Raw genomic sequence first — 13,877 nt, 5'->3', positions numbered from 1 at the left:
TTCATCAGAAGAATGGTAGGAGGAACTCATCCACATAATTCGGAATTCATCTAATAAATTCTTTGAACTAGCACAACACTCGTGAAAAATAGCGGCAAGTCGGCAGTGATACATAACTTGCAATGGTTTCACCAAACACCTTGTGGCGCCTAGTGTCGGCGCCGCGCCACGCTAAAATCGAACGATCCAAGCCGTCGGTGGCGGTGAACGTCGGGCGGCCGCGAGGTGGCCGTAGGACGCTGGGGAACTGCCGTGGCAGGAGTCGTGTTGCGACTTATTTAGCGGGGCTCGATCGTCTGACAAGCTTGGCGGAAATGGAGTGGGGTGGCGGCGCGAGCGTGTGGATGTTTTAGCTCGGTAGTGGCTCTTTGCGCTCAGCCTCGCATTTTCCAGCGCGCTGGAGCCGGCGCACCAAATTTGACTCACGCGATGCCGCAATATCCCGCGCGCCTAAATTTTTTTGCCCCAGGCACGATTTTACAGCGTTTGCTGGAGCACCGGTTTCGCTTCTTGCGCTAAATAGGCGGTTTTTCGAGCGTATCGCTTTATAGAATGTCTGTTAGAGATGCTCTAAGTATCTTTATATAGACTCCAAACTCCGGAAGTTTTCATCTATTTTCAGATAGAACTCAATAACTTGTTAAATCAACCATAATCATTAACAGTCATCTAGTGAGCCCAACTGTTAACCAATTAGGTTCTAAATATGTATGTGTGAGTCGTGCATCGAGTTTAAATTTAAAATTAAATTCACATGCTTTAACAATCCATAGAGCCAATTCTATCGACAACCTGACATTCCACACTATACTCATCCCGGACATAATTGCAGCATACGCATATACACCGTTCTAGTAATACCGTTCTAGTAGAGCCGTACCAGCTTACTTAAATATATTTTCTTAACTACAATTCCGGTTCAATTGTTCCGTGTTATTCATGAATATATTTTATTTTAATTTCAGAAGTATAATAAGGTAGTAAATAGGTAAAATATTAAAGCCACAAATTCCAACAGAAACGATGCGATGGATCGCCACACGAGCCCACAAGCCACGTCTCTCTGTTTCTTCTGGCACCAAAACGAATCGGTTAGTCGAGTCTTCTAATCTGAACCAAACACGGCATCGTAGTGAGTTCTAACACATACGGAGTACATATATACTTGATTCTATACTGTCTTGTGCGACTCCGTATTTCCCATGGAAATCGATTTGCTCACCGATTACCATCCGACCCGGACCGTGTGTACGTCCGATTCTCGCTACAATTGTTCAGAGAGTACTACGGAGTACTATATATACTCAGAACTCCAGAAGAGGTTGACACAATAGCAGCGGAAGATCTTCGAAAGCAAAACAACAGCAACGCACAGTCGAGTCATGTTTTCGATGTTTCCGCCGCCGCCGGCTTGCCGCGTGCCTCCGCCGCAGACCACGGACCACCCCGTCCCCATGCCGGCGCCACACGTCCCCGTCCTGGTGCACCCCGTGTGGGCCTGGAGCTTCCACCAAGAGGCGGCCAGGCTCCGCCACTTTGCCGAGGGCGCCCGGTACGTCGCCGTCAACGTGCACTACCCGGGCCTCGTCCACCATCCCGGCAAGGACCAGGACGCCCTCACCGACGAGAAGCGCTACCCCATCCTCAAGGCCAACGTGGACGCCCTCAAGCCGCTCCAGGTCGGGATCGCCGTCTGCGACCGCGACGGCAAGAGCGAAGCTTGGGAGTTCAACCTCCGGGACTTCCGCCGCCACTCTGATCCGCACGACGCGAACTCCCTAGCCTACCTCGCCGGTCGTGGCCTCGACGTGGACACGTTCGCGAACCACGGCATCGACTCCTGGAGCCTCGGCGCCATGCTGCTGAATTACTCAGGCCTCATCGGGCCCTGGCGCGGCCTGTCGTGGGTCACCTACACCGGTGCGTACCATGTCGCGTACCTGCTCAAGATCGTCACCGGTGGCTGCCCGCTCCCGAACGACTTGGCCGGGTTCGTCGGCGCGGTGCGGCACTTCCTCGGCGACCAGGTCTACGACGTCGCGGGGATGGCCGCCGAGTGCCCGAAGTTGCCCGTTGGGCTGGAGCGCATCGCCGCCCACCTCGGCTTCCATCCGCCCTGGAATAGCCCGAGGCTCGCTGCTGCCGCCGGCGTGCGCGCGCTGCAGGTGTTCAGGAGCTTGGAGGACGGAGAGCTCCGAGGCAAGGTCAGCAGATACAGAGGCCTGCTTCAAGGCCTGCATCACTAGTTCGATCGGACACACACACCAACGATCGATCGATGCCCTAGTCTGAGTCTAGTACAAGTTCGTGTCAAGTCTAGGATTAGTGCTAGCCGGTTTGTGTTTTTTTTTTTTTTTTTGGTTTCCTTGTACCATGTCAAGCAGCCGCCTATTGTGTGCTATAAATAAAAAATCAAAAAAAAAAAAAACCGATGAAGCCTACGGGCAGAGGAAAAACATATGTTTTCTCGTGGCTTGTGTCTGCTCGTCGATTCGGTTCAGGTAGGGGATGTGCAGGTCAAGCCAGCTGAAATCGACAAAGCTCTGTGCTTGGATCCTTACCTCTTGTAACGTGTGCATGGCGGTAGGGGCACAACTAACAATTGTAATCAGAGAGTAGGTCGAGGATGCATGTTTGACTCGAGGAGGCAATCCTAAAAGCGCATCGGGGTGGATGACCGTCACTCAGCAGAGCGGTCAGGTGGAGACAGCGGTGTGCCGTCGTTAGGGAAGCGGAAGCGGCGGGTGATCGTTGCTCGGCAGAGCGACACAGAAGAAATATTAGAGTGCTGTAGTCGGCGAGGCGATGAAGGTGGATGATCGTTGATGGGAGAGGTGGTACCAAGGTGAGGTACCGGGAGACTCGTTAAGATCGTCGTGATGGAGTTTCGTCAAGATCGTTTTCTAAGGAGTCCAGAGTTGTCACCTTTCGGCCGCCACCACCGCTCCTCTAGAAGAAAGAGAAGATGCCTCCATGTCACCACCACCGGGCACCTTTTCCTCGAGCTCCCCACGCAGAAGATCACACTGCAATGGCCGTCAAAGAAGTTGAAGGAGGAGGCGCAGCTGCGATGGAATGGACGTGCTTGTCGACAGATGTTGTTCTACGAATGACACATGAGCACGCTGAACGATGGGTTGTGTAGGAGATGGGCATGGTCATCGATCTCGAAGGCAACAAGGTCAATGACATCGTCCTCTGTTCATACTTTTGTAATAAAAACAACGACAACGATTACGGGCTATAATGACAGCTACAATGGTAAGCTAGACTATAATGCCTTCGATCAGGCCCCTGGATTAGGGTTTTATTTCAATTTTATTGAACTTTATATTAAATAGTGCAAGCTTATATTAAATCCTTAAAGTTCGAATGAAATGTTGTTGGTTTGTTTAAATTTTATGATGCCAAATTTCTTACGGGCCTCCCATGGGTAGACACCCCCAAAAGGATGGCAATGTGTGTCCCCGAAAAAAAACTATATCCAGCGCTATTGCCCCTTTCTTGAGGTGCCCGTGAAGATGTTCTAGGAATCAATCTAGAAGGGTAGTGTTGTACATGGCAAGTTAATACAAATTGGAACATGTTAGCCGTGTGATTTGTTGGCTATTCCGATGGAATATGAATCTTTTGGCACTCCCTCCAGCTCTAAATACTTATCACACGGGGTTGAATAAATCTAGACACATTCTAACTTAAATTATTTCTATATGTGTGAGAAGTATTCACAATATTTGTGAACTGTGAAACTTACTGTGCTTTCCAAATCAATACATAAAAATAGCATTCCAAGTGCCAAATCTCGAATGTGATGATGAACCCGATGCAAAAGCCCTGCTCCAACTGTGACAAAGAATCGACAAAATTACCTTCTTTCACAAGTTCACAGCACAATCACGGAAACAGAAGTACCTTGCTGGACTAATCAATGTCAGAACTGGAGGAGGAACGCCGATCATGTACAGTTGATCTGGTTCAGACTATTTTTTCATCTGTCGCAGTGCAGGCCGTGTGGGCATGGAACTTCGACCAAGAGTCCTCCATCTTACGCAGTTTCACGATGGGAGCCCGCTACGTCGCCGTAGACGTGCACTACCCAGGTATCGTCCACCACCCCGGCAAGGACCACAACGCCCTCACCCCGGAGCAGCGCTACGCCCTCGTCAAGGCCAATGTCGACGCCCTCAAACCGCTTCAGGTGGGCATATCGCCGTCTGCGACCGCCACGGCGGGATCCAAGCCTGGGAGTTCAACCTCTGCGATTTCCGCCGCCACTCCGACCCGCATGACGCGAACTCCCTCGCCAACCTCGACGGCCGCGACCTCGATGTCGACACGCTCACGAAACACGGCGTGGATACCCGTAGACTGGGCGCCATGCTGCTGAGCTTTTCCGGCCTGATCGGCCACTGGCACGGCCACTGGCACGGCCTGTCGTGGGTCACCTACGCTGGCGCGTACCACGTCGCCTACCTGATCAAGGTCGTCACCGGCGGTCGCCCGCTGCCGAACGACGTGGCCGGGTTCATCACCGCGGTGCGACACTTCCACGGCGACCAGGTCTACGACGTTGCCGGGGGTGAATAGCTCCTGCGCGACACAGCTGAGTGGAATTTCCCTTCGCAATAATAGCTCAAGTGCGACGTATTTGAGAAGCACAATAGCCAGGCACGATAGTCGGTTAAAACCTTTGGCTGGCTGTTAATTTAGGGCGAGATTAGGTTAGGGCAGGTGGTTATGTGCGCCGAGAGGTGGGGCCTAGTCAATGAACCAAGTCATTTGTCCCTAGCTAGACCGTGTTCGACTCGAGCGGCGCCGCCCCTGTGCCTCTTCTCAGGCGTTCTCGGCAGCGGCGGCAGAGCTATCACTGGTGAGTTATTTCGCAACCCTTGTCCTGTTCGCCCCAATTTCATGGATCTGTGACCCGGCCTAATGCTCGAATCGATTTTCGCCGATTTGAATTGTAAATTGTGCTGGAGAGGTTGAGTGAGATGGAGGAAGGAGACGACAGTCGAGACGACAATGCTTCAAATCAATAATGCTCACCCACCTCATGTAGTTGAATTAGCTCTCACCCCTGCCCCCTTCTGCAACGCACGCTCACATGCCGCCATTGACTGAAATGGGGGAGGAGACAGTAGGTTCACAATTAAAGTAGATTTCTTTCCTTGTAAGGCCAGACTTGCTGGTGGTAGTGTCAGAGATATTGGAAGAGATACAACAGTGCTGTTGGATGCAGATTGTTTCGAAATTGATCCACAAGAGTTACAGAGCATGGAGGAGAAGGCCGTACAGAATTTGGTGCAGAGAATTGGGGAGACGGTTTCTTGTGGTCCAGACCAGGAGGTATCATTGCTACGGTACGATAATTGGGTTGGTGAATATGTTAGAATTGATGATGGAGAGTAGCTGGTTGATGAAATTGATCAACAAGAAGGCTGGGCAAGCAAAGAAGTAACTATATATGCCGAGCTAGTTGATTTGAACCATGATTCCAAAGTTGGTTATGTGCCATCAAAGATGGCTGCACATATGATAGATCATCAGTGGGTTGCACAACAACAAATTGTGCCAATGGTTACTGAGCTGACAGTGCTAGGTGAAGAAACAGGGGCTAGAAAGGTTGTTGCTGATTGGAATGTTATATAGTTGAATGAAAGTACAGATTTGGTCATTGCACCAATATCTGACAATGTTATGGTCACAATGCTTGGAATTCCAGTTGATTACAGAGATAAGGAGAAATATGACAATTCTTTTCCTGCTGATGGTAACACAAATGCAGAAAATGTGGATCAAGACGAGCTGATGAGAGAGGCGGCAGATGATGTGGATGATGCAGATGTTGGAGATATGCCCGAGAGGCAATAATAAAATAGTTATTGTTATGTCTTAGTGTTCATGATAAATGTTTACACCCCATGCCATAATTGTATTAACCGGAAACATTAATACATGTATGTTGTATACACAACCAGAGTCCCTAGTAAGCCTCTCGTAAAACTAGCTTGTTGATTAATAGATGATCATGGTTTCCTGATCATGAACATTGGATGTTGTTAATAACAAGGTTATGTCATTGGATGAATGATATAATGGACATACACCCAAATAAGCGTAGCATGAGATCAAGTCATTAAGTTCATCTTGCTATAAGTTTTTGATACATAGTAACCTAGTCCTTTGACCATGAGATCATGTAAATCACTTATACCGAAAGCGTACTTTGATTACATCAAACACCACTGCGTAAATGGGTGTTTATAAAGATGGGATTAAGTATTCGGAATGTATGAGTTGAGGCATATGGATCAAGAGTGGGATTTGGCCATCCCGATGACGGATAGATATACTCTAAGCCCTCTCGGTGGAATGTCGTCTAATTAGCTTGCAAAGCATGTGACTAGGTCACAAGAGATGACATACCACGGTACGAGTAAAGAGTACTTGTCGTTAACGAGGTTGAACTAGGCATGGAGATACCGATGATCGAACCTCGGACAAGTAAAGTATCGCGCGACAAAGGGAATTGGTATCGTATGTTAATGGTTCAATCGATCACTGAGTTATCGCTGAATGTGTGGGAGCCATTATGGATCTCCAGGTCCCGCTATTGGTTATTAGTCGGAGAGGAGTCTCGATCATATCCGCATAGTTCACGAACCGTAGGGTGACGCGCTTAAGGTTCGATGTTGCATAGTAGATTCAGAATATGAGATGGAGACCGAAGTTTGTTCAGAGTCTCGGATGGGATCCAGGACATCACGAGGAGTTCCGGAATGGTCCGGAGAATACGATTCATATAAGGGAAGTTGATTTCTAGGTTTCGAAAAAATTCGGGATTTTTCCGGTGAAGGACCGGGAAGGTCCTAGAAGGTTCTGGGGGTCCCACCAGTGGTCCCACGACCCTAGGAGGGCTAGCATGGGCCGAGGGGATGCACCCTAGCCTAATGGGCCAGGTGCACATGCCCCTCAAGGCCCAGCCGACCAACCCCTTTAGGGTTTCCCCAAACCCTAAGGGAGGATCAACTTGGGGGGGGGGGGGGGGGAAGAAATCCCCTTCCCTCCACTTGGCCGCCGGCCCTAGCCCTAGATGGGCTTAGGGGGCCACCCCAACCGACATCCCCCTATAAAAAGAGTGGAGGGGGCAGGGGCGCAGCCACCCCTTCATACCAAGCTCTGGCCGCCCCCCTCTCTCCTCCATAGTGTTGTTCCGGCTTGGCGAAGCCCTGCAGCTTTTCTCCTCCACCACCACCACCACGCCATCGTGATGCTGGGATTCCAAGGGGATCTACCACACCTCCGCTGCCCGCTGGAACAGGGAGAGGATGGGCTTCATCGACACCATACGCACGACCGAGTACGGAGGTGCTACCGGATTGCAGCACAGGACGATCGACTACATCAACAACGAGATCTAATCTCGTAGGCTTTAGAATCTTCAAGGGTTAGTCTCACATACATCTTGTTGCTTCAATCTTCATAGATTAGATTTTGCTTCTTCCTAGATTGGATCTTGGTTTTTGTTCATGTTCACGGTAGAATTTTTTGTTTTCCATGCAACGAACCCATCAGTGGTATCAGAGCCGTGTCTATGCATAGGTCTATTGCACGAGTAGAACATAATGGATTTGTGGGCGTTGATGTTTTTGTTGTTTTTAGTTATGTGTACTTTGCATCTTGCGGGATGGTGGGATGAAGCGGCCCGGGCTAACTTTACATGACCGCGTCTCATGAGACTTGCTCCACGTTTGACATGCAACTTGTATTGCATAAGTGGCTTTGCGGGTGTTTGTCTCTCTCATCATAGTTAAGATTCAATTTACTCTTTCTATTGACAACACTAGTATCACCGTTGTGTTTCATGTTCGTAGATAGATTGGATCTTACTCGAAAACCCTAAACCACGTAAAATATGCAAACCAAATTAGAGGTGTCTAACTTGTTTTTACAGGGTTTGGTGATGTGATATGGCCATGATGTGATGATGATTATATTTGATGTATGAGATGTTCATTATTGTATTATGGCAACCGACATGAGCCTAATGGTTGTCTTTAAATTTGTTAAGACCTGCGTGTCTATTCATCATGTAATAGCTTTCTTTCAAGTAGTTGTTATAATAGCTATAAGTGATGGACAACCATGAAGCGACGCCATGGACCTTGGTGCAATGCTGGTGATGATGGAGATCATGCTCATGTGCTTTGGAGATGGAGATCAAAAGCATAAGAAGAAAGGCCATATCATATCACAAATTTTGAATTACATGTTGATGCGGGCTAAGCCCGAGGGTGTGCCCAATCTTCACGGTTTGACCCGGGTGAGTGTGATTGCGGAGGGGGATTCGCGGGGAAGTGGATGAACGCGAAGAACACGATACAAACACACGCACACACACAATCGGTTATCCTCGTTGGCCCGAACCACCAACCGATAGAATCGCGAGAGAAAGACCAAAGGTAGAATCTCTTGCAAAAGATCGACAAATCCAAATAGAATTCCCAAAGAGTAAAAGACCAACTAAGAATAGAGTTGCAAAGCAAGAGATTCTCAATTGATAGAATTACTAGAATGGAAAAAGATCCGGATAAGGAGGGATACAATAGATGGTTAATCTAAGGTGGGGGTTTCCCAAATCCACTAGGGGATAATAGAGGCATAAGCCAATTCATCTAAACATCATCTCTCCCTCATGAAGGTGGGGGTAGGTGTCTATTTATAGGCAAGGGGATGAAGGGGTAAGTTACAAGCCAAAGGGGGCTGAGATCTGGCTGAGGTTCGATGGGGCGGAAGTTCCGGCCATTCTGGGCGGAAGTTCCGGTCCTGGGCGGAAGTTCCGGCCATCAGGGGCGGAAGTTCCGGCCGTAGCTCTGCTGTGCGAGCATCTTCAGTCTTGACAGCATCTGGGCGGAAGTTCCGGCGATGTTGGGCGGAAGTTCCGGCCTGGAGCGTCCAGCTCCTCTTTCTCCTTCTCTTCCATGCTTCCGTGACATCGGCCTTGCGTCCTCGGGTCTCCATGGCATCCTCCCTTCCCTCCGTACTTGTCGTCGAGTTCCTATCATCAAGGTATGACGGAGTATGAAGTAGTATATCGTCCCAAATAGGCGATTCGAGGCACGCGTAAAGGAGAAGATTCACCTTAGCGTGCCGTCTTGGCGATGAAGCACATGATGTGGCGAAGACCGAAGGTCGGGCTACATCATCTCCCCCCACTTGAAAAAGAGTCGTCCTCGACGATAGCTCTTCATGAACTTGTATAGGAGGTAGATGACAACCACACTTGAATGTCGCTTCGCTTGTCAAGAGCCCTATGAATAGCACAAGAAAAGCCAAACAACACTCAAAGCATAGCCAATGTTCCACGGGTTTAGCAAGAGAGCGTAAGTAGAAGGAGGTCACCTTTGCATAATGTCGGTGTGCTCTCATCGATAGATCTTGGGTCATCGAAGTATGTGGGCGGAACCACTCATTGACGCTCATCCACAAGTCACGTGTACCTTCACACAACAAAGACCAAGCAAAGTATATGTGTGTGTGATAGGGGAGCATATCATCAACGACATGTCCATTCATGTTCACAACACCGTTAGCACAACACAAATTTATCAAGAATAAGGCATGTGCAAGGTCAATGTGTAAGAACTCCGTATGAACATCTTCCAAATGCGGGAACACAAAAACTCCAAGATGTGAGACGACTATGATGTCCATCTCATGTAGAAACTCATGTGCATTGTTGCACTCAAGGCATCGGAAAGAGAAATTGTTCAACATCCTTGACGCAACAAGAGGAGAATTTGGCACAAACACATACGGAAGAGTGTCCAAAATATCATCAACATGTGTGCACACAAACCATTGGAAAGAGAAATTGGTCCTCATATTTGGTGCAACACACAACATATCATCCAAAAAGTTCACCAAGTAGAAATTTGCACAACCGTGCGTGCCAACAAACCAAATAAAAGAGGAATTGGTCAACTTGTTTGAGGCAACACCCACGGTAAGAATCACATCATCATGCTTGCAAAAGAACCATAAGAAAGAGAAATTGTTCGGCATGTTCAATGCAAAGCATGGGAAAGGTATTAGAGCCGGGTTCGATCTTGAACTCACTTGTATTATGCTCTCAAGAGCTCTCTTTGTCAACTCGTGCTCAATCGAGGTTGACATTGGCATTCTTGTACCTACACACACAATAGGCAAAGCAAAGAACGTGTGTGCATGGTATATGAACACATCATCCATCATGATGGTCCATTTCTTTTGCACATCACCATTAGCGTTAAGCAAAGCATCATAATAGATATGGTGAATATGCGGTGTAAACATGGGAACATGCTCAACATGGATATATGCAAAGTCTCCAAAATTTGAGAGAGCTATGGGGGCAATCTCATTTACAAGCATATTAACATCATTGCAAACCAAGCATTGGAAAGAGAAAGTATTCAACATTTTGGTTGCACTAATGGGAGAGTATTGTAAGCATTTTGCACAAAACATGTTCAACATGTTATCATTGTTGTCGACAAACCTATGGAAAGAGCAATTGTTCGGCAAGGTTGTCACAACACAACCATCATTATCATTATCATTGCAAGCAATACATGGGAAAGAGCAATTGTTCGACATATTGCAAGCAATAGGAGAGAAAGTGAAACTCTCATAGCATGGCATGACCATATTGTCACAAGCAACTAATTCCACATGATCAACAATGTTATCAAGCAAAGCATCACATGGGAAAATGAAAGAAGCATATGACATAGCAATTGTATCATCAAGATCATGCATGCATTCATAAGTCATCATGTCCACTAGTGGGATCATGGCATCATCAACACCCATATAAGTACCTTTGTAGTCCCGCTCATATGAGGTAGGTGTTGTGGAAGTGGTAGGCTCCATATGGCCTCCATGTTCATCTTCAATCAAGCATGGTGTGATAGCATCATCTTCATGCACCATGTACATCTTCTCCATGATCAGGAACTCGTCATCCATGGGACCTAATGAGACATGAGGAAACACACTAGAGGTAGAGGGTAAGTTGTTAGAATTCGAAATGGCCTCACATGACCTATCAACTACCACTCTCATCTCACTCGGTGTATCACTCATGCTCTCGAAGTGTATGCACTCAAGCTCACATATAGTGGATGCACTCATCTCACATATAGTGGAGTCGCTCATCTCACGTATAGTGGAGTCGCTTATCTCACGTATAGTGGAGTCGCTCATCTCACATATAGTGGAGTCCCTCATCTCCATGGCAATGACATCGTCGATGTCCGAGCAACCTAGCAAAGAGGAAGACAACACAAGAGGAGTAGAGGTTAAGTTGTTAGAAATCAAAGCATCTTCACTCAACTCATGTGGTGTGTCACTCTTGCTCTCAAGGTGTTTGAAGTAGGATTTGCACTCGGCTTTATCTTGGGTGGTCATCTTGGCTATTTGATCATCTAAGTTGGCAAAGTAGGCTCTCATCTCGGCTTGTTCTTGTGGTGTCATTTTGGGTGGCTCTCACTAGGAAGGGTGTATGTATGGTGGAAGGAGAACTACCAAGAGGTCAAGACTCGCAACAAAATCGAGAAAATGGTTCAAGTTAGAGAATAACCGATATGTACTCACACACACACTCAAAGCACACGCAAAAGGCTAAGAACTCTATATGGTGGTAGGTGAGGAAGTGGATAGCAAACGAAAAGAACCAAAGAAAATGTCTATTGTCAAATGTGGGTAAGATCCAAAGTCAAATGTCAAAAGCGGTGATCTATGTCAAGGAAACACGGAAACACACACAAGGAAGAACAATGGGGTTAGCGCGACCAAGGAAGTGAGCAAGTAACAAAGATGGTCCTAACGAAGACTATTAGCTCGGTGTCACGCCAACACAAGAGAGACCGTAGCTTGGTTGCATAAGATAGAAGCAACAAGATTTGCACAAATGCCACTCTTCTCTTTTCTCTCTTAGTGCTTACAAGCTTTGTACTCTTTTGTATCGGTGGACACACACTATTTTTCTATTTCTCTTTTTTTTCACTTTTTTTTTCTCTATGCTTAGAAGCTTTATTTTTCTCTACGTATATGTCACACTTTTCTTCTTTTGTGTATCTTTCTCACCGAGCTTGCTTCGGAGCTTTGCTCAACACAACGCACACACACCCTCTCACGGTCGTGACACTTGTGCAATGCTTCACAACACTCGGAAAGCCACTCTCAATGGGATAGGTACACAAAGAAAGAAACGAGGTTACAAGGGTGGGGCAAGTTATACCTATTGATGTTAGGCGGTGTCAAGCACACAAACTTGCGATGATCGAGGTGGTGTCGATGATGGTGTCGAAGTTGCGCCGAAATCCGGGGTGCCAAAGGTGTCGTCGCGGTGTTGGTGTAGGCGCGGAAGCGAAATAGACAACCAATGCACTCCAAATCGGAAACCGAACACAAAAGTCAATGCCCGAAAAGTTGGGTCAAAACGAGCGATCGAAGTGGTCAAAATTTGAGGTCAAACGGCTCCGGAAAGTTGTCAAAAGTTGGGTCAAAGTTGGGTCAAAGCTGGGGTCAAAAGTTGGTGAAAATTTGGGTCAAAAACTGGTCCGGGCGGAACTTCCGGTCAAGTTCCGGAAATAAACAGCGTGTATCCAGGGGTTACTGCGAAGAAAATGTGCAATTCCGGAAGTTGGGCGGAAGTTGGGCGGAAGTACCGCTGGGGCGGAAGTACCGCTATGTTTGGCCGGAACTTCCGGTCTTGAAAAATTTTCTGCGCTGAATCGATTTTTGCTGTGAACTGTGCGCGGAAGCTGGCGAAAATCGAGCTGGGGCGTTGCTTGGGGCGCGTGCGGCCGTGAAGCAGAGGCGTGGGCGAACTGCTGCTTTTGCTTTGCGTGCGAGCGGATCGAGGCGGAGTCTGGCGGTTGGCGTGGCGTGTGCGTGCGCTGGTGGGTCAGGTGGATAGTGGAGCAGCGTGAGGCGGGCCCGGCAGGAGGCGAGCGTTGGCGGCGCGAGCGAGCGGGCAAGGGCCTGGGGCGCGGTGGTTGCCTGGGTGTGTTGCTGCTTGGGCTGATGCGCGCGCGCGTATGGGCCAAGGTGGCGACGGGGCCTGGAGGCGAGCTGGTGGGTGGGGCGAGCGGTTGCGCGCAGCGATGCAGGGGGCGAGCGGAAATCGCTGCAGTGGGTGCGGCTCGGTGGTGCTGCGGCTGGGCGTAGCGCTGGGTGGCGGCCGGGGGTGGGCCAGGCGGGGCGTGGCCTGGGCGTTTGCTGGCGAGCGAGTGGGCCTGGTGGTCGTGGCGACGCGCGAGGCGAGCGGAGGCGAGGTGGAGCTGGGCGGATGCAGCGGAGGAAGTAGGTGGTTGACCAGCAATTTGGAAAAATCTAACGCGAGCGGAAGTTCCGGTTGTAGTGGCCGGTACTACTGGAAATACACAAAATTTTAGATCTGAGATCTGGATCGAAGAACAGCACGAACACGGGGCGAAAACTGCGGGACAAATCACTGGATTTCGGGGGAAATTGATGGAATTGGCCGGTGAAAATTGGGGAAATGATAGATCAACACCAATAACACAAGATCTGTGGACCAAAACCACAAACAACTCAACAAATCCAGAGATCCAATTTCGAGCTATTTTTTGGGGAAAATTTTTTGGGGAAATTTTTGGGCGAAATTGGTGGAATCGGAGGGTCAAATCCGTGGCAACCTTTGCTCTGATACCATATGATGCGGGCTAAGCCCGAGGGTGTGCCCAATCTTCACGGTTTGACCCGGGTGAGTGTGATTGCGGAGGGGGATTCGCGGGGAAGTGGATGAACGCGAAGAACACGATACAAACACACGCACACACACAATCGGTTATCCTCGTTGGCCCGAA

General features: G+C 48.6%; 1 protein-coding gene across 1 annotated transcript; it reads left to right on the top strand.

The window, feature by feature from the left end:
* The first annotated feature begins 1,213 nt into the window (after positions 1-1,213).
* Positions 1,214-2,394, top strand: LOC127313901 (probable CCR4-associated factor 1 homolog 11). Its single transcript, XM_051344383.2, has one exon. It carries the CDS (start codon positions 1,383-1,385, stop codon positions 2,244-2,246), a length of 864 nt encoding a protein of 287 aa, XP_051200343.1. The 5' UTR covers positions 1,214-1,382; the 3' UTR covers positions 2,247-2,394.
* Positions 2,395-13,877: the final 11,483 nt, after the last annotated feature.

The sequence above is a fragment of the Lolium perenne genome, chromosome 7 (assembly GCF_019359855.2).
Source record: "Lolium perenne isolate Kyuss_39 chromosome 7, Kyuss_2.0, whole genome shotgun sequence".
In the NCBI taxonomy this organism is placed as follows: Eukaryota; Viridiplantae; Streptophyta; class Magnoliopsida; order Poales; family Poaceae; genus Lolium; species Lolium perenne.
The sequence above is the reverse complement of the archived record's forward strand: the minus strand, read 5'-3'. Positions and strand labels throughout refer to the sequence as shown.

What these genes read in the sequence shown, in the direction of transcription:
- LOC127313901 (XM_051344383.2), top strand. Translation starts at nt 1,383, where the DNA reads ATGTTTTCGATGTTTCCGCCGCCGCCGGCTTGCCGCGTGCCTCCGCCG.